The 25,391-nt window shown below is 38.8% G+C and overlaps 1 protein-coding gene across 3 annotated transcripts in view; it reads left to right on the top strand.

Moving 5' to 3' along the window:
* Positions 1-25,391, top strand: part of Pacrg (PARK2 co-regulated) — a 511,308-nt gene that overhangs the window by 295,955 nt on the left and 189,962 nt on the right. For 2 of the 3 annotated variants that reach the window (XM_005390691.2, XM_005390692.2), the window contains exon 4: positions 2,045-2,194. In XM_005390691.2, the coding sequence (XP_005390748.1) occupies positions 2,045-2,194 (150 nt within the window). Of the gene's footprint in view, positions 1-2,044; positions 2,195-15,137; positions 15,161-25,391 lie in introns of those variants that run through there. The other variant, XM_005390693.2, reaches the window with a different exon arrangement.

The following is a 25,391-nucleotide window of genomic DNA, read 5'->3' as shown; positions in this document are numbered from 1 at the left end:
AACCTTCCTGGTGATTCCACAGGAAGTAGCTGTGAAACCACTAAATGGTACTTTATATTCTTGGACTTTTAACTAAGGCTTTAGTTTAATTCAGACTTACCCTGAATACCTCCTTTGTGTCTGGCTAGTTTGTCCTTCACTCTTAGGAAATGGGGTGGGCAGATGCAGAGCAAGTGGAAAGATGGTCAGCAGCAGTAAGAAAAGACAGGGTGGAAGGGTGGAGAAAATCAGAAAGAAAAGAGGTCTATTAGAGGGCAGGCAAGTATCCCAGTGGAGTCCCAAGGACCAGAGGAAAAGTGCAGGGGGGGATGTGGCCTGAGGGCCAGAGGAGTACAGGTGAGGATGAAGATTCAGGATGAGAAGACTGCAGGTGAGGATGAGGACCCAGGGCTAGAAGAGCTGAGGGGCATAAGGACCCAGAGCTAGAGGAGTGCAGGTGGGGATGAGGATCCAGGACTAGAGAAGTGAAAGTGTGTCTCAGGTCTCAGGGCCAGGGGCAAAAAGGTGAGGACAGAGATTCAGACAAGAAAGAGGTGGCAGTGAGAGCTCAGGATGAGAGGAGTGCAAGTGCAGATGACAACTTGCGACCAGAGGGGTAGAGGTGAGGACTAAGACCCAAGCCAGAAGAGAGGGTGAGGGTGAGGACCCAGTACCAGAGGCACGTACCAGATGATGAAAGTCAAGAAATAAGAGTAGAGGGGAGCATACAAAGGAGAATACAGATTTAAGGATATTGCAATGCAGATCCAGATAACTTCACAAAAGTCAGGAATGAGAAATACGTTTTGACACTGAGTGACTTGTAACTGACCAAGTTATATCATTACTAAATATAAATAACATAGTAAAAAGAAAGTTTGCAGAGGAAAATATATCTGCAGAACCCAATTTGAGGTGCTGGCATGTTCAGGGCTATTGAAAACATGAGGTAGAGTTCACAAACAATGCCAGGACTTCCTCATGGGGCTATTGACCCACGCAATACCCTTTTGATAGTCTAGTTCCTTCTGGCATGGGCTTTAAGATCATAGGATCATAGGCAATTTTTTCATTAGAAGGTAGAATGTCTTTAAAATGAGAGACTTAGACTTTTTGGAGGTCTGGGATGTCACCTTTTACCCACCCCCTCCTCTGACCTTCTATAATCCATGCTTTGGATAGCTCGCTAATTTAAATAAATTTAATCTAGTCCTGGAAAGTAAATGACGGTTGCCACAACTGAGGAAACCATGGCCAAGAAGGTGTCAGTGAGTCGCCATAGCTCACGCAGCCAGTGGTCACTGTCCTGATTCCTGACCCTCCACGTTACCCCTTGAGCAGATGGCACGGTTCTGTCCTGTAGCTTGGGGTCCACCAGATAATTTACAGTCCTTTGTCCTTTCTTTGCAGTGCAGCTTGTTGCTTTGCACTCAGAACTGTTCTTTAAGACTGTTTCTATCTCTTTTCTGTCATAACTTACTGTTATTGAATCTTTCTAATTGAACACCTAAAAGTTTGGCTTTTCTTCCGTACTTTCTTGATAGTCTATATATAGTTATTTTATGTTCACATCTCCAAGAATATTGTGTCGGTAACCAGTCTGTAGTTTCTGTACATGTATGCCACACCCAGCCCTTCTTCCCAAATAACAATTTGTTCTATGCCAACGGTTTTAAGAATAGCATGGATTATTAGATGAAAGATTCATTGGATAGGAAAGTATCTGTTGTCAACCATTGCAGTGACCATTAAATTTGGTGGCATTAGATGCTCTTTTATCTTTCATCCACCTGTCCTTCCATTCCCTCTCAGACCATCAACCTCTTCTCTTATGGGAGAATGAGCTGCATTCTTAGGTTTGGTGAAACCAGTACAAGCTAAGAGTATAAATAGTAGTCAAGCAAGATCCTGATTACAGCGTTGGGGCTGCCGCACCTCTTTCAAAGCTGTGGCAATAAAGACCCATTGGCCATCCGTCCTAGAGCATGAGTTACTTAAATGCATTGATGAGACATTGTAGAATTCATGCTTGGCCTTTTCTGCTTGTTCTTTTCCTACCGTCTAGATGCCTTGAACCTCCGAAATCGACAAGTCATCTGTGTGACCCTCAAAGTCCTGCAGCATCTGGTTGTGTCAGCTGAGATGGTAGGCGAGGCTTTAGTGCCCTACTATCGTCAAATCCTCCCCATCCTGAACATCTTTAAGAATATGAATGGTGAGTCATCCCAGGAGTCAAATGTCTTTTAAATCCTAAAAAGGGAGTGGCTTGAAGTAGAGTTAATGAGCAACACATTTAGGATTGATCATGGCATATAAACCACAATCCACTTGGAGAGCTAAATGGCATACTCCTACCCTTTCTCCTGCTACTCCCTTGGGGAACAGTAAAATTAACAATTTCATCTATTACTCACACATACAGCTCCCTCACTACAAGAGCACTGAAACACTTCTGTGAGCTTCCCATAATTAAATGCAAAGTTGTTCTATTAGTTTTTGAGTATATTAGTAGCTTTTGGGTTTGTTCTTTTTCTTAACAGTAATTCTACCTAGATATGTACTGTGAAAATTTTAGTGTTTTTTTATTAAAATAAATTTTTTAAACAACCACTAAAATCTGGTGGGAGATTTGGAGTGTTTTAATATAGGTTTTGCTATTTCTTTAAAAACTTTTTTTAATTTTGTGGTTGTTAATTATTTATGAGTCTGTCAAATTAATAAATTGTAGTTACTTAGTGCATGGTGGTACTAATTTAAAATACCTCTGCAGATCCATTTCTTTTTAAATATTACCCTGTAAACTTTGGAAAATCCAGATGAACCCAGATAATCTGCTTTATGTATGAAGACATTAACAGGTTGTTGGTGCTCTCTGCAAACAGTGGATGTGTGTCTGCTCATTAACAGTGTGACTTTCTAGAAATGATGTGAATCGAATTTTGTTTCCTGATGTGGACTTTGAAGTTCTAAACTTCTTGCATGCTTGGAATGAGTCAGCATTTGAAGTTAATTCCTGTCATCCGTGTAAATAAATTGGTAATTCAGTGGAATGCTGCATGAAAATTTTGCAACATGATCTGTTTATTGTATATATAAGAAAAGTCAAACAAAAAGCTTAGTGTATGACAGCTTTACCCTAAACAGACCCTTTGTTTGAAATCACTATTTTTTATTATTACTAAATAGTTATGAAGCCTGCTTCAGGCATAAACTATTCAGGAAATTGTGGAGTTCTCAGAAACTCTTTAAAGGCCTTTCACTAGTACAGACCTAATTATATGTTTGATATTATGTGTACTTAGTAAAAAGGACTTCAAATGAGACTTGGGAAGTTTAAGAATGTATAAGGGAATGAGTTGATATCCATCCCAAATCATCTGAAGAGCTCCAGTTCATGTGAACATTAGGGCAAGATGGGCACCCTCTGTGGAAAGTAAAACCGAGTTTTTACTACCCAAACTTAATGTTTTTGTAATAACACTTATGGAGAATAACTATTCACATATTCTTTGTTCATAATTCATATTGTTTATAGAAGCATCAAATAGATGGAGTTATAAGAATCATTCTACATGTGTATATATTTAGTTCTGATTCATAAAGGAAACTCTGCATGCATCCTTTGTGTTTAGATTCTTGTTACTTTGAAGGAGCTATACATAGGTAGAGACAGAAACAAGTAGAGATGAGAGAGACAGAAGTCAGAGAAAGGATAAAGTTACTAAAGAACAGAAGAATCGAGGAACAGCCACCCCCTTAACGTCTTAGTTAACATTTCTGAAGTGTGTGATTCATGGGTATTTCCTCAATAATCCTTGCAGAAACCTACAACATATGCACCATTAGTATTTCTACTGTTTTCTTGTAGAAGTTGTCTCTCTGTGGAACTGCTTCCGTGCGAGCATTTGCCTCTGTCCGTGAACATGGTAGACAGTGAACCTCCTCTGCTGTGCTCAAGCATTCAGGGGCACATAGTTGCTATAACAGTGCACTCACACTGTTGTCCAGAGTAAAATTTGGATGGAGTTTAAATCTGCATATCATTTTGTTACCTTGGGCACAAGAAGAAAATCTGATGCTCAAAAGACAATTAGAATCTCCCCTATAAGGAAGGGTTGACATAACTGCCACAAAGACAGATACAGCCCTCCAATATCACACAAAGCTAATAGTTTCTAGTGCTTCTTTATTGTGGTTCTTTTTTTTTTTTAACTCTGAACTTACAAATGTTCATGTGCTAACAAAGTAAGCAGTTGGTGTTAGGAATATATCCCTATTAAGTATTTATCAGTATGTGGGACGTATAGTTCATGTTGTGGTTCTTAATCGGGTCAGGATGCCTCTATCTGTTGGAAGTTTTCTCACTGCGTGCTTCAGGAGTTTATGGACTGGATTTCTGCCAAATATTTTTCTGCTATTTAAGAAGAAATATTAGCTTCAGTTTCATTTTCTTCTCATCTCAGAAAGCTGTCACTACAGTACCTCGTGCATTTGCTACATTCTCAGGACTCTACTACAAAACTGGAGCATTCTAGCAATAAAAACTTGACACCCTTCCTCCAAAGTGGCTATGTTATCCTAGATCCAGTTCTGCCAGAAGAAGCTTATGACAGGATTTCCAATTACAGTAATATTTTCACTGGAAAAATGAGTCAGCTTTAATAGTATTTTAATAAGCCCTTCTTTCTGATTATAGACATTTTGTCCATATTCACAGACCATAATACCTACTTAAACTGGTGTCTTTAGTAACAGATATAATAATTTATAATTAACATTATATTAGATATTTATAATATGTGCCATTAGGAAAAATACTAACTTTTGATGTATTTGAGAACAATTTCACATATTACTATATTTTCCTCTTTTCCCTACTTGTCTTTTATGTAAATCAATATCTTAAATTCAGATTCAAATGAAGTTCTTTTCAAGTCCCAGTACAAAATCATTTTTAGAATGAGATCAGATATAAATGACAGAAAAAGAAAGAATGAGCAAAGATATCCTTTCAAATATAATGACCCTGTCCTTCTGTCTGTCCCCTTAAAGCACAAATTTAGGCTTAGTTCTACTGTCCAATTATTTTTACAATGTCTGTCCTGCTTTAATGTTAAATGAACTTTCCAAGTAGTCAAGGAACTGGAAAAGCTTTTAGAAAATGCCCACAGTGGGAAGAACCAGGCTTACAGTCTTCTGGGGGCGCTGTCAGGAATAAAGTAGGGCAAGGAGGAACCAGTAACACCGAGAGCATTAGTTTATGCCCCACATACACTGTGACAGTTGATAAAACTTATAACCCACCCCGCAAGATTATTATTGCTCTAGGAGAGGGAATGGCTCTGTATATTTATTTATGAAGAACACTCTTCACAGAGTTTAATTAAGCTATGACTAAAACAACAACTAACAAATCTAAGGTATGAACTGTAAAGCGACAGAAAGAGGAACGCTGTGGAACCAGAAGCCATACATACAATGTGGCCTTAGACAAATCACTTAACTTCTCTGATCTTAAGCTTCTGCATCTTTACAAAATTGGATAATGGCAGCTTTTTACAAAGGCTAATAATTACAGAACATGAGTCCATAGCCCCCTTTTATGGAGCCTGGTCTGGACTGGGATAAATGTGATAACCATTGTCCTTATGCACTGTCGCATACATATGTAACAATACACACATATTTTGTGGCCTTACATACAATAATGTTGTCTAGGTTGGTAGAGAGCAACATGCCTCAGTGGTTGATAGCACTGTGTGGGGTCCACCCCTCCTTCCCCACTGGGTGACTGTCCCGGGGTCCTGTATAATCTGTGAGGGAAAGATGGCTCCTGGTAACACTGCAGGGTCACTTTGCCTCAAATGGTCCACTGTGCTTCTGATGACCACATGCCTCAGGAGGAGCCAAATAAGCTAAAAGGTTCATGCAAGGATTTTCAAGTGTGCTGTTTCCTTGTATAATACATAAGCTCCAATATGTGACAGATGTTTTGTGAAATTCATGTTTTAAATGGAGAGGCCTGCCTGGGATAGACAAAGTCCTCTTTGGAAAATCCAAACTGGTGTTAGGTTTTGAGCTTATTTCTCTACATTTAAACGATGAATTTTAGACATCTAAAATATGCAGTCTTTCCAGACTACTTTTGGGTGAGAGAGAAAGAAGAGCTTCTCTAAAACATTCCTAGAATGCCTTCATTCCATAGCCAATAGCAACTGAATCTCTGCTATGTTCTTTCACAAATGTTGTTAAAGTTACAGAAAATTAAGACAATAGGAATGTTTAATTTATAGCTTTCAGAAATGAAACTACAAAATTAATGATGCATTGTATTACATTTAGGAACATAAGTCAATAAATGGTATTAAAACATTTACAGCTAAAATACGGGTTTTGCCAGCACATTAGGGCTGTGAGGTAATTCTGGTTCCTTATTTTGGGTTCCTTATTTCTAATCATACCAATGGTGCCTGGAACACTTCAGACTCCAGATAAATCATACAGACTTCAACTGTACCATGGACTTGTGTCATCAATCTGCAAAAGTAAATCTAATAATTATATACCATGTCTGCATGTTTGTGGATGTTAAATAGTCTTAGAATAATCAAATATAAATCTAGGATTTATACCACTATAGACCACTACAGGTGACTCAAAGAGAGTTATAGCTTTTAATTCAAATTTAGACACATTAAGATATATAGATAGTGAGAACGCGTTACATTTGCAAAGTTTCAGGGGTGTTGAATCAGATCTTTAATTTTGAAATGTAAGTGACATAAAAAAAGTAGAAACAGTTATTTTATGCTGCTTTTTAAGACAATTTTTCATGAGAACTTAACCATTCTCAGGCAACGTGACTCGAACCCTTTAAGAAATTTATATTTGTTCCGTAATGCCTGATTATCCTTTAACACGTTAGTAAACTTTGGGGGGCTAATTGCTTACCAGTTTAAAAAAAGAAAAAGGAAAGAATCAAAAACATTTCAGGTTTTCTGTCTTAAAAGTGACTTTCAGCTAGCATGGTGGTACAGACCCGTCATTTCCATAGTCTGGGAGGCTGAGGCATGAGGATCGCAAATTTGAGCCTAGCCTGGGAAACTTAGGGACTTAGTAAGATTCTGTCTCAAAATTAAAAAGAAAAGATGAGTGGGAGGAGGTTGTAGCTCTCTGGGAAAGCCCCTGGGTTCAATCCCAAATATCAGTAAACAAATACAAGGGGCTAGGGGGCTAGCTCAGCAGCACAAGTGCCTGCTTGGCAAGTGCAAGGTACTGAGTTTGATTCCTGGTACCAAAAAAATACATATATACACACTTGTATGAAGTTTATTTCTCTTCATAGAGATTTAAGTTTAATTTTATAATTAGGCTTGTTCTTCACGAAATTCTGAACAATTTTGAGGCCATGATTTACATTTTGGAAACTCTCTTCAAAGTTCCATAGAAATCATTAGGTTTATTGCATTTGACAGTTTCTTTTTTTTTTTTTTTTTTTTTTTTTTGTACTGGGAATCAAACTTAGGACCTTGCCCTTGCCAGGCAGGCACTTGCACCACTGAACTACATCCTGACCCTACATTTGAAAGCATTAGATAGCCTTAAAAATATTGAAATATTAATAGAACTGCTACCCCCAAATTTCTGAAATTTTTATTTTAAATTATCACGTATATGTTGAGCCTCTGAGTGCTTCTTATTTAGATTTGACTAGTTGGTCCAAAGAAGAACTCTAACATCATAACAAAACTGGAAAATCTACATAGAAATCCTTCAGTATGAGCATCTCTGCAATTTGCCTAACTATACCACAGTCAGTTTCACAATGAGAAAATATCTGTACTGGGCTTTCTCTTCCTTGTGTGGATTGTGGCACATCTAGTAGAATTCCTAGGTCAACACATGTATGGAATTAATTCCCTTGCCCGGCCTACATGACCAATTCTTCCTTATTCTGTCTCCTCCTAAGTAGCTTCCCTGCTTCCTGGTCTACCCAGTCTGCTTCCAAAGAGAAAGACATGCTCCACATCAAAAACTTAATCTGTGTCTCGTCTTTCTAGCTGGTGTACATCTCAGGTCTGAACTCTACTAGGTAATGTCTCATCCTTTGCCAAGTAACGGGCCTCGAGGAAGTTGTTAAAAACTTACCTTCCTCTTCAGTCTTCCCTTCTCCAACTTCAGCATCTGTAGTCCTCCAAGCTTTTTTTAAAAGCAGCCCTTCCAGAGCCTGGAAAATCTCCAGGGACAGGGACTGAGGACTCTGAATGTGCAAACACTGGTAGTTGTGCAGTGACCTAAGAGAGTAGCCCGGGGGTGCAGTTGGTCCCTGCAAAGGCCACAGCTTGCACAGCCTTGTCTATGCCCTACATATATGGTTAGCGTGTGAAGACCCGTTTCCCACTATGAGCTAATGGAGTTAAAGCATGTTCCTCCTTATTCAGACTGCTTCATAGAATTTCAACTCAAATTTCCTTGTTTTAAAAAAAAAGTTGAGAAAGGAGAGCGGTCACGTCCTGTACATCTGTATGTGCTCTTCTCGGATTTGAATGAGAATCTGTATTGAAAAACATGAGCTGGTAGGGTGATGACTGAAGAAATTAGAATCTGGTTCTGAAGGCTAGTTCTGCCTATCAGCTTCTAGTGTCCACCATAAAAATAAATCAGCACATGCTGGTTGGTCTTAACGTAGACATTTATTGTCAAACAGTTCTGGGGACCGGAAGTTTAAGACCAAGTGATTAGCAGGCCATGTGCTCTGTGCAGGCTCCAGAGAAGAACCCTGCTTTACTTCCTCCAGCTTCCAACGTTGCCAGCAATCTTTGGTGTTTCCAGACCCGTGGATGCCTTACTCCCCACTCTTCCCTCCATCTTCCCAGGGCTCTTTGCCCTGTACCGAGTACCTGTGTTTCTTTTCTTCTTGTAAGGACACCTATTTACCCAAAAATGGGATTAAGGGCCCAACCCGTTCCAGTATTACCTCACCTTAACAAATTACTTAGGTAAAGACTCTCTCTGTGTGTGTGTATGTATGTGTGTGTGTGTGTATGTATTCCAGTCACTTTTTTTCTTTTTATTGGTACAATTTAGATATACATAATGATGACATTCATCATGGAAATTTGTACCTGTACATGATGTATCTTGCTTTTTTTCCTATCCCCCTCCCTGCTGTTCAACCCCTCTTTCCCTCCTTATTTACAAAACCTTTCTTTTCTTTTTGTTTTTGCTATTCTCTTTTTTCCTTGTCCTTTCCTTCCTCCCCACCCCTTTGTTCTCCTCATGTGAACATTTCTTCCCATCTTCCAATATCTATTATACATTTTGGTCTTTATTTATACTTACAGTTTCTCACACCAGAGAAACAATGTGGTATTTAAACATGTGTGTCCCATTTATTTCACTGATTATGGTCTCAAGGTACATCCATTTATGCAGAAATGGCTCAAGTTTATCCTTTACGGCAGAATAGTACCCTATTGTATGAAAAAAACCCTACATGTTCTTTATCCATTCATCATTTGATGGGCGTTGGGGCTATTTCCAAAATTTAACTATTACAAAACATGCCACTATAAACATAGGTGCATATAGCACTGTGGTATGATGATTTTAATTCTATTAGGAAGATACCAAGAAGAGGAATAGCTGAGTTGAATGGAACTTCTAATCCTATATTGTGGAGGAATCTCCACACTGATTTCCATAGTGGTTGTATCAGACTACACTCCCACCAACAGAGGAGAAGGGTTCCTTTATCCCCTCAGGCCCACCAGCACTGGTTATTCCTTGATTTCTTGATAACAGGCTTTCTTTCTGGAGTGAAACGGAATGTCACCACCATTTTAATTTGCATCTCCAAAGACCAGTGTTGTTGAATATTTTTTGCATATATTTATTTGCTGTTTCTACTTCTTCACTTGAGAATTGTCTGTTTATTTCAGATGCTCAGTTTTGTATTGGGGGTCTGATTTTTTTAGTTATTTGTATATTCTAGATATTAGTCCTTTGAGGAACAACTGGTGAAAATTTTTTCTCAGTCTGTGAGTTATCTCTTCACTCTGTTGGTGGCTTCTTTTGCTGTGCAAAAGCTTTTTAATAAAATGAGATTCCAGTTCTTGATTCTTTGTGATATTTCCTGTACAATCAGGGTTTGGTTCATAAAGTCTATGTGCTCCAATGTCTTCAAGTGTTCTACCTATTTTATCTCCCAGCAAATTTAGTGTTTCTATTTTAATATTAGATCTTTGACACATTTTGATTTTAGGTTAGTGCATGGTAAAAGATATGGGTCTAGTTTTAATCTTTATCATGTGGAAAGCCAATTTTCCCAGCACCATGTATTAAAGAGGCTATTTTTTTTCCAGTGAAGGCATTTTTCAAAGATAAGGTAGTTGAGTATGTTGAAAGTTGTTTCTACATCTTTTAATCTGTTCCACTGATCCTCAAGTCTGGTGCTTTTTGCCTGTACCATGCTGTTTTTATCATAGTAGCTTTGTAGTATAATTTCAAGGATTGTGATATCCCCTGCCTTGACTTTGTTGCCCAGAATTGCTTTTGCTATTCTAGGAAACACTCAGTTTTTTAATAAATTCCATTCTGAGGCCCTGGTACCCCAAGGAAGACATTCCTTGTACAAGGAATGGCAGTTGAGCAAGAAGCCTAGGCCTCTTGGAGCCCAAATAGAGTTTAAACCAATAAATTGCTATTCACCTAGTGGACAAGGCAGGGAAAATGCTCTGGACAAGCAGGATAAACAAGTGTGTGGAAAAACAAGTGGGATCTGGTGTGGTAGTGCATGAAATTTGAGTCCAATCTTTGCAACTTAGCAAGACTTTGTCACTAAAAGGATGTAGGGGGTGGTACTAGGGTTGTAACTCAGTGTAGAGACCCTGAATTCAATCCCCAGCATTGTAAAAAGAAAGAAAAAAGGAAGGAAGAGAGGGAGGGAGGGAAGGAGGGAGTCAGGAGGCAAACAAAGAAAGAACAAAAGAAATGGAAGAGTAAAGTGGGTAGGGGAAGGAAGGGAAGAGAACATAAAAAAGAAAAAAAGAAAAGAAAAAAAGAGACACAGGGTACAACAGCCAAGGAGAATAAAGGCTCTGGCATCAGAGTTTCTAGGCTCAACCCTGTTTCCCACCTGTGTGACCTTAGATGAGTTCCACAACTCCTCTGTTCCTCTAGCTCCTTCACTTAAAAAGCAGTTCATTGACCTTCAGAGAAATATAAAGAGGTCCTGATGGCAGGAGCGTTGACGTGGTGGGAACGAAGGGAATGAACAACCAAATCTGAGTGACACTGCCAATACAGACAAACTCACCGCACGAATCTCTCTCCCTGCCAGGCTTCGCTCTCTTTGGCCCCCATTTCACTGCAGAGGAGGACGAAGTGTTTAATCACCAGGCCAGATCTGGAGGTTTGCAGAAAATTGCCTGTCCAAATGGACTACTGAAATCTCAGCCTCTTTCTAAGAAAAACTCAGCTTTCAGCTTATAAATGGCTCTTATTTTTACCGTTTAAACCTAAATGCTTCCACATAGCCATGTCTGTGTTTCTCCCCACACCGCAGTTCTATCTGCAGTGTTGGTGGTGTCCTGTCTTTCCACTGCCCTTGCGGGGATGAGAAGCAGAACTGCAGAGAAGTTCACGGCCCAGCACACCTCCAGAGCCTGCAGTCCCAGGGCATGTATGATGCTCTTCAAACAGATTATACAGGGGAACCCCATTCACTGCTTATGACAACAGGGCACAGGCTGAGGACTGGACCTGGGACTGGTCCTTATGCCCACTGCCTACCCTCAGGATGGGCTGCATGCTCCGACATCTGTTTCCTGGCCATGAGTGCCCAGCACACAACAGAACCCAAGACGCTTGGGACAGAGTCCTGCTTTCCCACTAGATCCAAATTCAGTCCTCATCTTCTCAGAGCCCCTGCTGGTATGGCCTGTGCTGGCAGAATGAACGGCTGGCTCTTCTAGGCACTGCCCATCCACCTGCAGTGCAGAACCTTTACTCTGTGACAGCCTCCTCACGCAGATGCAGAGACAGTGGAAGGGCTGGGGAGACTGGGTATCCCTCAACCTCCTTGCAAAACCATGTGTGAAATGTGTGCTTTGTCAGCCTCCCACCCCCTCTACAGTCACCCAGCATGGATCTAAGGACAACAGTTATTTGATTCTCCATGACTTCCAGTTCCAGGCTAGGACCATCCCTGCTGCTAATTGGATATCTAATCGTTTGAATCAGAGATTTCCACCATTTCAGTTAAGGCCTTTAGGATAGGCTTGGAGAAACCTGTACAGTGCATTGTAATGTATTTAAAAACTCCAGTGGGCCCCAGATGTGCAAGCATGCAGGTACTTGCCCAGGAGAATACAGTGCTCTCTTCTGTGAACCGTCTGCAGTGGAAGTTTTACTCAGTCTGAGCCAGGAAGCAAGCAGGGGTCTAAAGCTTTAATCTAAGGCGGTTCCTATATTCAGTCAGTTCCTATTTTGTGATTTTGAAACCATCTAAAATATCACCTACACTAAATGTGCTGATAATTAAGGTCTCGTTCTCATTTTCCTTGATATGCAAACCTTTTGTGAGTACCACCAAAGACATTTTAAAGGTCTATTTGTGGACACTGCAGAGAAAATAAGAATGTCACTAAATGTAATGTTATGTTGAATAGTCACATTCATGCCATAACTACAGCAAATTTAAAGGGGGTAGAAGACAAAAAGTAAGCTTTATTCTGTGAGGGAGCCTTTCCCGGACCCTGCATAAAGTTTAACAGGGACCTAGATTGTTCCACTCACTCTGAGTTTCCCATGCACTTTGAATGACACTCATGATTCTGGGTTCCAGTGTTGGTACTCTGTCCTTGCTCAACTTGGACCTGCTCTGGACTGGAAGCTTGTCTGGGAGAGGGAGTGTGGTGGCTTCACCTCACTTTTCATGCCTCTGTGGTTGTGTGTGTGTGTGTGTATGTGTATGTGTGTGTGTGTGTGTGTGTGGTGCTAAGGGTTGAGTCCAGGGCCTTCACACTGAGCTATATCCCCATCCCTTTTTATTTTGAAACAGGCTCTTGCTAAGTTGCTATGTAGCTTAGGTTGAGCTCCAATTTGAGACCCTACTGTCTCAGATTCCCAGAGTGCTGGGTCTATAGGTTGTACGGTGTTATGTTGGCATCTCACTCCAAGCTTGACTAAGACTCTTCCATGGAGGAGCGGGTGTTCTTAGTACCTCTGCCCTCTTGGGCTAGACTGGCAGATTCCTGGTGCCCGGGGTTACTGCTGGCTACAGGTCCTTAGTGTCCCCACCCCGGCACCCCAGTGTCCCCACTCCTGCTCTTCCATGCCTGCTGCCCCCAGATGCATGATGCATCTTTAGTCTTGATTATGCCCCCATATCCTGCCTGTCTCAAGACCCTAGGTTTGTTAGGCATCCCTCTATCCTGCTAGGAATCCACACTACACCAAGTCAAAATGACTATGACAGAAGTCATTCCCACGTGACAAGTGTCCTTCCCTTGCTGTGAACTGACAGCTGGGGGAGCAGACCCAGGCCCCATTTCTCCTCTCTCCAAGAGGAGGACCCAGGACCCCTGTTACCAACCAAGGAAACACTGGAGGCGCACTGAAGGGGTTACAAAGGGGGGCTCAGGATTCAGAGCACAGTCGAGCAGCCATCCCCACACATAGCCCCACACAGCGCCCCACACAGGGCTGGTCCCCTAAAATTCCCCCACTGGATCAGCCTTAAAAAGCTGCTCCCACACTTACCTTGACCCCAACATTCAAGGGAGCCCCATTTCAACTCCCTGCCACATTTATTTTGGTTTATTTTAGCCAAACATGACACTGAAAGAGAAATTTTTTACTTAGTGTGAAATCAGCTTTCCGTTTTTATTGTCTTTCTTCAAAATCTGTGTTTTTCACTTTGACAGAATGGAATATAAATAGCTCAACATAAGCTTAGCCGTCAATGAAGGTGGAATTGAAAAATACAATGGACATATTCCCCAGAAAAATTGCAAATATTATTGATATTTCCTTGCTTGCCTGCTTTCAGTATTATATCCTCATGTACATCTTGAATTAACGTACCAAGTAATAAAGAAAAAAGTAATGGTGGAATGTTATTATGACTAAGCTCTATTCTATGCCCTCTAAGATCAATTTACCTTTTTTGCTCTTAAATACAGTACTTTACTCTCAGCTTTTTGTGAGCCTATTTATATCCATTTTGAGTTGGCCATATAATGAAAAAGAAAAATCACTCTTTACTCAGTGGCTTTTAACTTAGATTTTGCATTACTTATTACAACTCTGCCTCTGTTCCTTCTACATTTTATCTTAGAATTTATTCCTTGAATCTTGAAGTTATTTTTATCACATACTAAATCACTCGTTAGTGATACAATATTAAAATTTTTTAAACTACAATATAATTGGGCCATTATTGCATGATAATTTTCCCATTACTTTAAGGTTTGGTTTGGCCTGTAGGCAAGTTGGATATTTATTTATATGCTTCAAAGATTATAAGTAGTTTATGATTCTTACACCATAAATCACTGAGTATTCCAAGTTTTTTGGTGTTTGTGTATTATAAATATAGTAAGTAAGCACCTACCTGAATGACTTCGATATAGTTGTGCTTAGGAGCAGTGAAAACATGTCTTCTCATCATCTGATCCAGTCAAGGAAGTCCCCTAAATAGGACATGCAGACCACAACTCACCCTACCAAGTAGGATCTTGACTCATATGAACAAACAAGAATTTTCAGGATGTATAGGCAGATTTATTAGGCTGAGTTAGAAAGTAAGAGAGAGCAGAATGGAATTTCAGCTGGAGCAACTGGGGAGCTCAGTCTGATGCAGGGGTTCAGAGTGACTGGTCCACAAAGGTACAAGGCTAGCTCTTAGGAATTAGCTGAGGTGGACCAGCATCCAAGGATCATTATCTTGGTCCTGGTTCCCATAGCCCCAGAGACATTCTAATAGCTTGAGGGGCAATTCGATTTGCATGAGATGATTATTACTGCTTGGGAAGAAGGAGCCTTGATTCTGACTTTAGGTAATTGCTCCTGCTTGGGGGCAAGTGATCTCATGGGATAAGTAGTCTGCAAGACTTTGCTTTCCCTGGAACTCAAGGTGATTATAGATTTTTCAGACTTCTAGATGTTGCTGCTGCATAGGATATAAAACTGGAAGTTGTGAAAACTGGCAATTGGGTGTCCCTGCAAACCCTGAAAATGACTTTAGTTATGTCCTCAGTTTTAAAGGAAGACAAGACAGACCAGGTAAGTTTAGGGCTCATAACCCTTGCAAGGCAGATACTCCTTAAGTGATTAATATGCTTGGGGCAGAGCTGAGCAAGAATCTAACTGGAGTTTTAAGATACTAAGGGAGACAAAAAGTTGAGTTTCCTTATTGCCTATCTTTATTTCTTCTATCCTATCTCAATTTCAAAGTTTCTTATAATCTGTGAATATTGAATAATGATATTCAAAGGAAGGTAGTGGGGTGTTTTTATGACAAGAAACTAAAATTTCTAAAAAGTATTTCCAATCAGGTTCAAGTGACTAGTGTGAGGAGAGAAAAGTGTGAAGTCACGCCTGAAAACACCTCCTCACACAGGTGTCACACACCGGCTGAGCGGGCTACTGCCGTGAAGCTCGCTTTCATTTTAAGGCTGGTCTCGCTGTGTCCATGGGACTCAGGCACAGGAAACACGGAAGCATCAGGGAGTTTTCAGGGTGTGCCAAAGACAGGCCACACTGTGTGTCTTTCATTGATGGATGAAAAGAGAAAGAAAGGAAGCAAAGAAGGAAGGGAGGGAGGAAGGAAGGGAGGGAGGAAGAAAGGGAGAGAGAGAGAAAGCATCAAAGAATGAAAGAGAGAGAGAGGGAGAGAGAGAAAGAGAGAGAGAGAAGGAGAGGGAAAGAAGGAGAGCGGGAAAGAAGGCATGCCGCACACTCACTGAGTGCTGACCAGGGCCAACAGAGCAGTGTTTTCTAAAAATGCTTGAAGAGTGAAACTATGCTGACATGCAGTCATTTTCCTTTTGCCAAATCTGCAAAGGCCTCCTCCCAGCTGTACCTAGCAGCTGCATTGATAAATACATGGCCAGAAGGCCTAAGGGCTGCGGCTGTTTGGCACCACCCAACTAGGAAAAAGGCAAACCTAGAAAAGGGTGGCTCCCTTGTGAGCATGAACAGCACTGCACAAACCTCAGGATCCTTGTAACATCTGCCTTCTCTTGCTCTTTCTTCCTAACTTGACTCTGAGTCAGGACACATATTTGGAGCAGTAGATTCCAGGTTTGATGACAGACTTTTTAAGACACTTACATGGGAAGGAGCCTGTTGCTCAGGCTTCATGCATTTTCTTAGCAAATGACATAGTGAAGACATGCAAAAAGTTTCAAGTGCACCATAAACACTATTATCTTCTTGTAGAAAAAGGGAATATTGGCTTCATCAGTCTTAACTTTGTCCTGTGCACCCTGGGAAGACCCTGAAAAGAATCTTCCTTTATCTACTCCCTCTAAATGGTGCTATCAGGTATATCTTAGATTTCAATGCAGTTTTTGCTAGAGCACCATTATATAATTTTTGCTAAGTCTTCACTAAGAACTGTTATCATATATATTGTTTGTAAACTCAAAGAAAGCATTCAAGTTTACTAGTCCTGAGACTAACAACTAGCTAGATTTATGCATCCACCCAAATGCACGTGGTGCCTGGCCAGGGAGACAGTACATCGCTGTGTATGCCTTGTCCTCAGGGTGCCCCACAGGTCCAGTCTTGCCCTAATTTCACAGAACTATGTGCTCAAACAGCAATGAGGTAGCTAGAGGTTTGGGACTATCAGATATTGTTACTGGAAAGTAAATTCTATAAAGAAAAGGACTTTGGTCTTTTTTCACTGCTTTGTCGCCAGCTCAAGAACAGCTCCTGGATGTTCTGGGCAGAGATCAATAAGTATTTGCTGCATGGGTGGATGGATGGATAGTGTGCTAGTTTTCAGTTGCTACCATAACAAACTGCCACAAATGTAGCCACTTAAGACAGTCCCCATTTATCATCTCACACTTCTATGGATCAGAAATCTAGCAGGCTCTGCTGGGTGACATGATTAGAATCTAATAAGGCTAAAATCAAGGTGTCAGCTATCCTGTGTTCCTTCTAGTGATCTGGAGAGAAGTCACTTCCAGACTCATCCCAGTTGTTGGCATAAGTCAGTCCTAGTAGGTGTAGTGCAGAGGTCCCCATCTCCTGACTGGCTGTTAGTGAGTGGTAGCTCCGAACTTCTGTACTGCCCTCAGCCCCTGGCTCACAGCCCATTTGTTCTCAAAGGTAGTGGTGGTGGGTCAAATCCTTCCCATGCTTTTCAAAACTTTCCAACCTCTGCTCCTGATACAGTGATTGCCTTTCTCTTCTGCTTTAATGGCGCATGTGATTTAACTGGACCTACCAAAGGAATTTAGAGGAGTTCTCCTACTTTAAGGTCAGTGGGTTAGTAACCTTAGTTCCACCTATAAAAAGTCTTCTCTGGGCTGGGGATTTAGCCCAGTGGCACAGTGCCTGCCTGGCAAGCTCAAGACCTTGAGTTTGATTCCCGGTACCAGAAAAACACCAAAAAAAAGTCCTTTCTTGGCAATATCTTGATTAGCACTTGATTGACTAACAAGGAGATAAGACTATTGAGGGAAACCTTTAAAGTATTTTCTGGATGAAACCATCCAAAAATTGCCTGGATGACCATGACTGGAAGCTTAAAGTCCACATTGAAGAGGATACAAAATTTATCTCCAACATTCAGCAAAGGCTTATGCCTATATTGTTTGATCAATTTTTCATGCCTATATCTTATAATCTGAGCAACTACTTCAAAGAAAACAATATACTAACCATTGTTACTCTCCCACAATCTTGTTAACAAGACACATAGTACATTGATAACAATGTACTAATCATTGTTACTCTCCTACAATCTCGTTTTGAAATTTTATACCACTGTTTTTGGTATTTTTCTTTTCTTTAAAAAAATCATACAGCTCTGCAATCCTGGGATAAACTCAGTGAAGACTGAGGGGTGTAAAACCTTAAATGAGCATGACAAGATACAGGGCTTAAAGTTTTACACTGCTATTTCAGAGTTAACCCAAAATGATCTAATGATTGAATGACTTCCATACACATGGAAAATAAAATCAGTAGGTTCAATGTCTTCTGCAAAGTAAGCATGGTGATAACAAAGGGCATCTGTAGAAGAATTTAATTAGAGTCTATTACCCAACTGTGCTCTGTCCTATTATATGGCTGGCTCCCTGTCACAGTCACTATATATTGATTCCTGAGTAATTTCATCCAGATCACCTGAAGTGCCATAGGCAGAAATAGAAAAGACATGGAAATATCATTTTTTAAAATTGGTGCCCTTAACAGCTGAGAACTGGATCAAATGACTTGTGCAAGGTCATCTGGCAGTAATGAGCCAAAGCCAACATCTGATACATGAATAGATTCTATATCAAAACTTGAGTGACATATATTCCAGAAATGTAAGAAAATAACGTTGCTGAGGCAAATATGATCAATAGATTTCTTTTATGTAATGTACTAAAGAAACTAGAAATTTCATTGATCCTCTTTAACAACTATTATATGCCAGCAGATCAAACAACTTTTACAGTTCTTCTCCACAAATTCTGATGCATTATGAAACAAGAATGTTTTCTTACCATCAGTTTCTATTGTGGAGCATTGATCAATAATAACTTGAGAAAAACTAGCAGTTAGTTCACTTAATTAAAAATATTAAACAGATACCTCCACTCCTTGCTAGAAGGTATGCAACTCATGGAGTGCACCTAAATTCTCTTCTAAATCTCAACCAAAATCCTTCTCCTAATTATGGATAAAAGTGGTATACATAGTATAATCAGCTTGTGGGCCAGACTTTCCTAGAGGAAATTTATTCCTTACTGTACGTTTCAAAAGCCCTGTTTTGAGAGCATTTACCATATTTCATCAAATCTTAAGATGTAGCCGAGTGTTGTGGTATTTTATTTTTATGTAGCACTGCAAAGTAAAAATTGTTGCTAATGAAATAGTGATATCCTGATTCAGAAATATATAAGTGAAAGAATATGACAATGAGATATATTGTTTAATCCAGTTTTCAAAGTAAGGCATAAATTATCTCAAAAATTTAAAATAAACTAAAACAAATGAAGTGAAATACTGTACACACACCATGCATGTCTTCAGGGTCTTCCTGGGCATTGTCTAACCTAATCCTCACAGCTGCAATATAAAGTAAGTATTAAGACCAATTTACAGGCAATGAAATTCAACTCAAAACATATTAGTGCTTTGCCTAAAACAGTCAAAATTCAAACCTAAATTAGGTTAATCCAAAATATATTCATTTTCTTTTCTAAGAGATTTAAAATCACGCCTTTTCCTGTTTATGGCTTTTCCTAGCATATCTACTGATTTTGAGACCATGGGTCCATGTAATTAAAAAAAAAGGAGGGAAGGTCAAAGGCTAAAATTCTGAATACTTAGTAAGCATAAAACAATCTTCCATCAGTAATGCATAGCTAAATTAGGTAGCTAGGATCTGCATGACCTCAGGTATTTTTAAAACAAATTATTTGGAATGCATAGATGCAAAAATAGACATGCCACAATTTCTGTACAGTGTTCTCTATAAAACATTATTAAGTTACTCTTTGGGAGACTAGCTATAGAGTTCAGTTTTAACTAAACTTAATGATTATTTTGTTTGAAAAGAGCTGCTCTTCAGAATAAAGAAATTGAAATTATGATACTAAATAAAGAGAACTTTAGTTCTTCTTTACAAAAGGATAACAAAATAATGAGAGTATTATAATGAAATTAAGAAAATATAAAATTGAAATTGGAGGAACATTTTAACTATATTACAACACAAAGTAAAACAATTCAGAGTTCACATGACAGATTAGGTATGCTTTGGCTGTATTCACAATGGATAATAATGATTTTTAAAACTATGATTCAATAAAATGTCATTGTTTGATGAATTTGGATTATTTCTATTGGTCACTGCTGTTCTTTATTTCAGAATAGCTAGATGAGGAAAATGACACTAATAACTCTCATAATTGATTTGAACAAATTTTAAAAGATATGGAACAAGATTCAACCTTATTCTTATAGGGAATTTAATTTGCACAATGCTTTTGTTTCTAAGACCATTTGTTTTTGGTGAACAGCTCCTGATCTCTTTGTCCTAACCACATAGTTCCCCTAATAATTCTCCCAAATACAATAGGTATATAGATTTAAAATTGCCTTTGCCATTTGATCTTCATTTACTTTACCAAATTGATATTTTGAGATGTGTAGTTGTAGATTTTACATAGAACAGTGTTCCACTCTTAATAGTAACATATGGAAAAGTGTCTTTACACTCTCTATAAAGTAATTTAAAATACATCTGTCTACACTTATAAAGGCATTGTGGGGAGCACTTTTGTGAACCTATTTCTGAAAATCAATCTACTTTCCTTGAATTTTTCAACTTGCTTTTATCATAAATCTATTGTACTATTAAATTTCTCAAAGTTTCGTATATTTTAAGAAAACATTGTTCATTTCAAAAAACCTTTCCAGATTAATAATTGCTTAGCATATAAATAATTTTAATACTGATGTCACTACATTTCTCTAAATAAATAATTCCATGCTCTGTGCATAATATACTAAGTTGCCTGTTAAATGATAGTTTTGCAATGCAAGAATTTTCATTACAAAAGATGTAATCTAACACATTTAAACAATTAACACCCTCAGATTGCAATAGAAAGACAAATTGTAATTACTGTTTAATTTCTTATTTGAGATTCCTTGTCATATAAAATAGAAAATTTACTCAATTTATGCAATTAATATTATTAGCATTTTGCTATTCCTTTAGAAACTGCAATAGCATAATTCCTTGGCTCAGAAAAAAACGTCAAACAGAAAAAAAGTGCTTTATTTTGGGAAAATTTGAAAAGTGACATTAATATAGTTAACAGATCTGAAATCAACCATGTTCAAGTCAACTGATTTACCCTGGGTCATTGCAAAAATGGTTTATTCTATAGAAAGTAACTGTTTGAGATATTCTAGGCCAGGAAGAGGAACATTTTTTAGAATTCTGCTATTAAGACAATGAATTAATATGCAATGTGTGACATGATCCTGTGAACTTTGGTCAAATCTGTGATAGAAAGTTAGAAATCTCCTCCTTTAAACATCAATGGGCTCTTTGAATTGGTTACAACTTGCCTAAACTATGTTTTCCAATAATACAAATCTCAAAGGATTGTTGCACTAGTTATGTTCCTAAGGTAGCTATTCTTTTTTAAATTTTAATGGGATTATTGATTTCCTCATTTGTCCCACAGTTTTTGTGTTACTGAACTATCTTGACAATGGCTAACATTTATTTAGTGCTTTCTGCATACTACTTTCTGGGATAAACTTGTTTTATGAATTACTTCACGTAAGTCACAGATCCATAAGGAAGAATGCCTTCTTCATCTTATTTAGCAGATGAGAAAATGAATGCAGAGATTTAAGTAATTTGCACATTGACAGTCAGTTAGTAGAAGACACTGATAACATTATTTAAATGGAGAAGTAAAACATAACTTCTGTAGTTTGCTCCATTTCATAAATACCCAGTGTGTCTACTGCACCTATCTCATTATTATGTGTTAGACAATCATTCAGATATATTGATTTCATCTATCAGTGTTTAAACCAGTAATATTCAACTAATAATACTCCTGAACTTGAAGCTTGTTCCAAAGTTATTTTCTTTCTTTATTGTTAAGTGTGAAGAAGTAGCATTCAGTACTAATTACTTACTATGACCTATTTATTTTTAAATACTATGAGTGGCTTTGATCTTGGACAAAAATTAGATCCAGATTCAGTGCTTTTGAATGTGATAGTTTATTTCAAGAGCTTTAATAAATATATGGTATGTGTAATATAGTTAATAGAGCATGCATAGAGTTTTGCTGAGTTAATAAATCTTACCCAGAGAACCACTTGCACATCGTCATATGGGCAGCCTTACTGTAGATGTCCTAAAGCGTGGAGTTCTTCATGTGTAGTAATTTGTCCTTTGTGTAAAAAGACAGTTTTGCTGACAGCATTGGTTTCTACCCAGAAGTCCTCATCGTCAGCAGGACTTAACTTGAGACAATTCAAGACAATTGCAAGAAATGCACTTTAGAAAGAAGAGTTTGCAAGATCTGCCCCTTGAAAGAGGTAAACTAATTGTAACTAGGAGAGGGTATAAATACTATTTTCACTTTTTTTAAGTTTGTGGAAAATGAGTTGCTAATAATGATGAAGAAAGAGCTAGGAGTGGTGGTGCAAGCCTGTAATCCCAGCACACAGAGGCTGAGGCAGGAGCTCAGCCATGAGTTCAAGGCCGGCCTGAACTATGTGATAAGATCTTGTCTCAAAAACAAAAAGAAAGAAAAGAAAGAAAGAAGGAAAGAAAAAGAAAGAAGGTCATTCTGTCTAAATTATAAGATCTTCAACTTGAATATGCAGTTGAGGGAATGAGAAACAGATAGATATATAGATATATAGATATATATGGATATGGAAACATCCATATGTATCTCTCTATATATATGTATATATATGGACAATAACTGATTAGAAGTAGAGAAGGAGTTTTAGTAGGCAGCAAGATTAAAACCTGAGACCATAAGGACTCTTTCATTTTTTTGAAAATCTACATGAAATAAGAGAAGAATGGAAAAATGTTAAAAATATATGAAAAATATCAAGTACAGTATAGCCATCCATTTGAACGTAATTATAAAATAGGGGTGCACTAGAAATAAAAGCCACAAAGTATAAATGACTGAATGACCCCAGGTACATCAGACATGAAAAGGCCTTGTTTCATTGGTGGCAGAATTCCTAGTACCGACGGTCTCTAGCCTGGCTGACCTGAGTCGTACGAGTGCTCACTGTATAATGTTGCAGCTTAACCGAACAAGTCCTTTTGTAGATAAAACCATCCATATCCTTTCTCCCACCACTTTTCTCAGGGGTCTTCATTTGGCTGGCTGGGCCTCTTGCAGTTCTCAGGCAGTTGTTCATGTATCCAGGCCTTTCTTTGCTTCCTGGGCTCTCACAGGATTCCTGGGATGTATTTATCGCATGCACCCTATTTCTAGACTCATTGATTTTGAGCAAAGTTTACCTTTTATTTGTTACATCCCAAATATACAAAGACTCAGTCTTAATATGTCATTGTGTTGGCATTTTAGGGCAGCATTTGTTTGTTGTTTTCCTTCTGTTTCTCCTGCTTTCTTCTATAATTTTCTCTAAAATCCTAATACATTATTTGAGATTTGGTTGTTTGTTCTTAGGCAAGCTTTCATTTCAAATTATGCTATACCGTAGATATGAGAATTCTGCTTCCCTCAAAATATGCAAAGAATAATAATTGCTGATAGTTTTCTGTTATCTATTTTAAATTGGCATAAGTGACACTGTTTGAGGCAAAACTGTCCATACAAATTAAGCAAATGTAGGTCCCTTGTCTCCACAGATGAAACTTTCTATCAAAGTTTTGGCCTGAAAGGACAGATCACTGTGTCACCACTTCAGTAGACATGTGGACATGTTGCTTTTTGCTCTTTTACTTGTTATCATTTTATTAGACTAAAACCTGACTGGCTGGAGTTGCTTATGTATTTCATAATGCTAAAGAAAAATTTTTGATGGTATGCAAAGTGTCTATAGTAGCAGAAAAATTTTTAAAAGATTCCAATGCACTAGCCTTTCAATATCATCATCCTATGTACCCCCAAATTCAATGACTTCCCAAACTTATTTTTTTTTCATTTGCAACCTTCTTCCTGCCCACTCTTGCCAGCTGACCTTAGTGTACTGTTCTAGTTCAGGGTATTAATATACCTTATCTGTTACGGTAAATTCTTCCTTGTTCACTATGCAGGAAAAAAATTACATTTTATGTCCCTGCTCAAATTGGAAAAACCTCCTGGCATTCAGTGTAATGGAAGGTGAGGCAAGAATGTGGCAGTAGTGTGTAGCTTCCTTTTAAATATTTCTGTTGTTACAATCCCATGACATTATCTTAGTTATAGTTATCATGGGAAAGGAAATCTAGCTCTTAAACACCTCCTCCTCTTTGTGCTTTGAGCCCTGCACATACGCTCTTGGGGCAAGTGACATTTTTCAAAAGAAAAAAAATGATGAACCTACCAGTTCACTGAACACTAGGAGATAAACAGAAAGGGGCTTCTACGTTTTTAAAAATTTCTCCTCTTTATTAACAATTTACATGATTACTTTCTATGGAAATTTCATTTATGCTGATTTATTTTTAATTCTTTATTAATACATATTTGCAAGTACACAATAATTACATTCATTGTGGGATGCTGGTACCTGTACAAAACACATCTTAATTTCTTTTCATCCCCTTTCCTTGGATTATTTTTCAGTTTTACTAGTTTATATTTACAACACATAATGAGTAGATTCACGTGGGATACTGATACACACACATCAAATCTTGATCTTTTTTACTTCACCTTCCCTCCTCTCCCAATTTCCCCCATTCCCAGAGCCCCTTCCCGTCCACACAAGCCTATCTCTAGAATCTATGTGTAAAGAAGCATTCAATGAAGGGAGCAAGAACCCCCTGCTCCCCAGGCAGCTGGGAAGGGATTAAGCCTGATATGCACACTCCACACTCAGACTGGCTGGTTAGAGAAATGAGTGATGAGTATGAGTTTCAGGAGATGGTGGGACCATCGCAGCATGAAGAAGTCCCAGTAGGACTTCTAGCTTGCAGAGAGCATGTTGCTGGTAGGAGTTGTGAGAAGGCACATTTGATGGAAAGAAATCCAAAAGGCTTAATTATGGTAGGAGACAGGGGAACACAAGGTTATCTGCAAAGGGAGTCGGTCTTTCTGCTTCTGGGCAGCTTCTGGAATAAAAGGCTCACACAAAGTGGCTGGTGGAAAGGGAGGTGAGTGAACTGCCTCGACTAAAAATGGCATCTCACTGGCTGAGCTTGCAGAGGAGGAGAAAAGTAGGCCTGTCTTCCCGGATTCAGGTTGAGAAAGGGCAGACACACTACAACACTGCCTGGACGCTGCCAGACCATTAGTGCTGGTGCTCTTCGTAGAAAATCATGAAGACAGCCTGGGAAGAACTAACATCCCATACGTGCTGGCGGGAGAATTAGCCTTCTTCTAACACACACCACAGAGAAAGCTTTTTGTTATATATTTAATGAATAATTATTTATACTGAGTAGCTCATGTGTTCCCAGCACTGTGGTAAGCATCGAATACAGAATAATGGATTAAATAAAA

This window comes from Chinchilla lanigera, unplaced genomic scaffold (assembly GCF_000276665.1).
Source record: "Chinchilla lanigera isolate Chin_1 unplaced genomic scaffold, ChiLan1.0 scaffold00038, whole genome shotgun sequence".
Taxonomy (NCBI): domain Eukaryota; kingdom Metazoa; phylum Chordata; class Mammalia; order Rodentia; family Chinchillidae; genus Chinchilla; species Chinchilla lanigera.
This window is presented reverse-complemented; position numbering and strand designations above follow the sequence as displayed.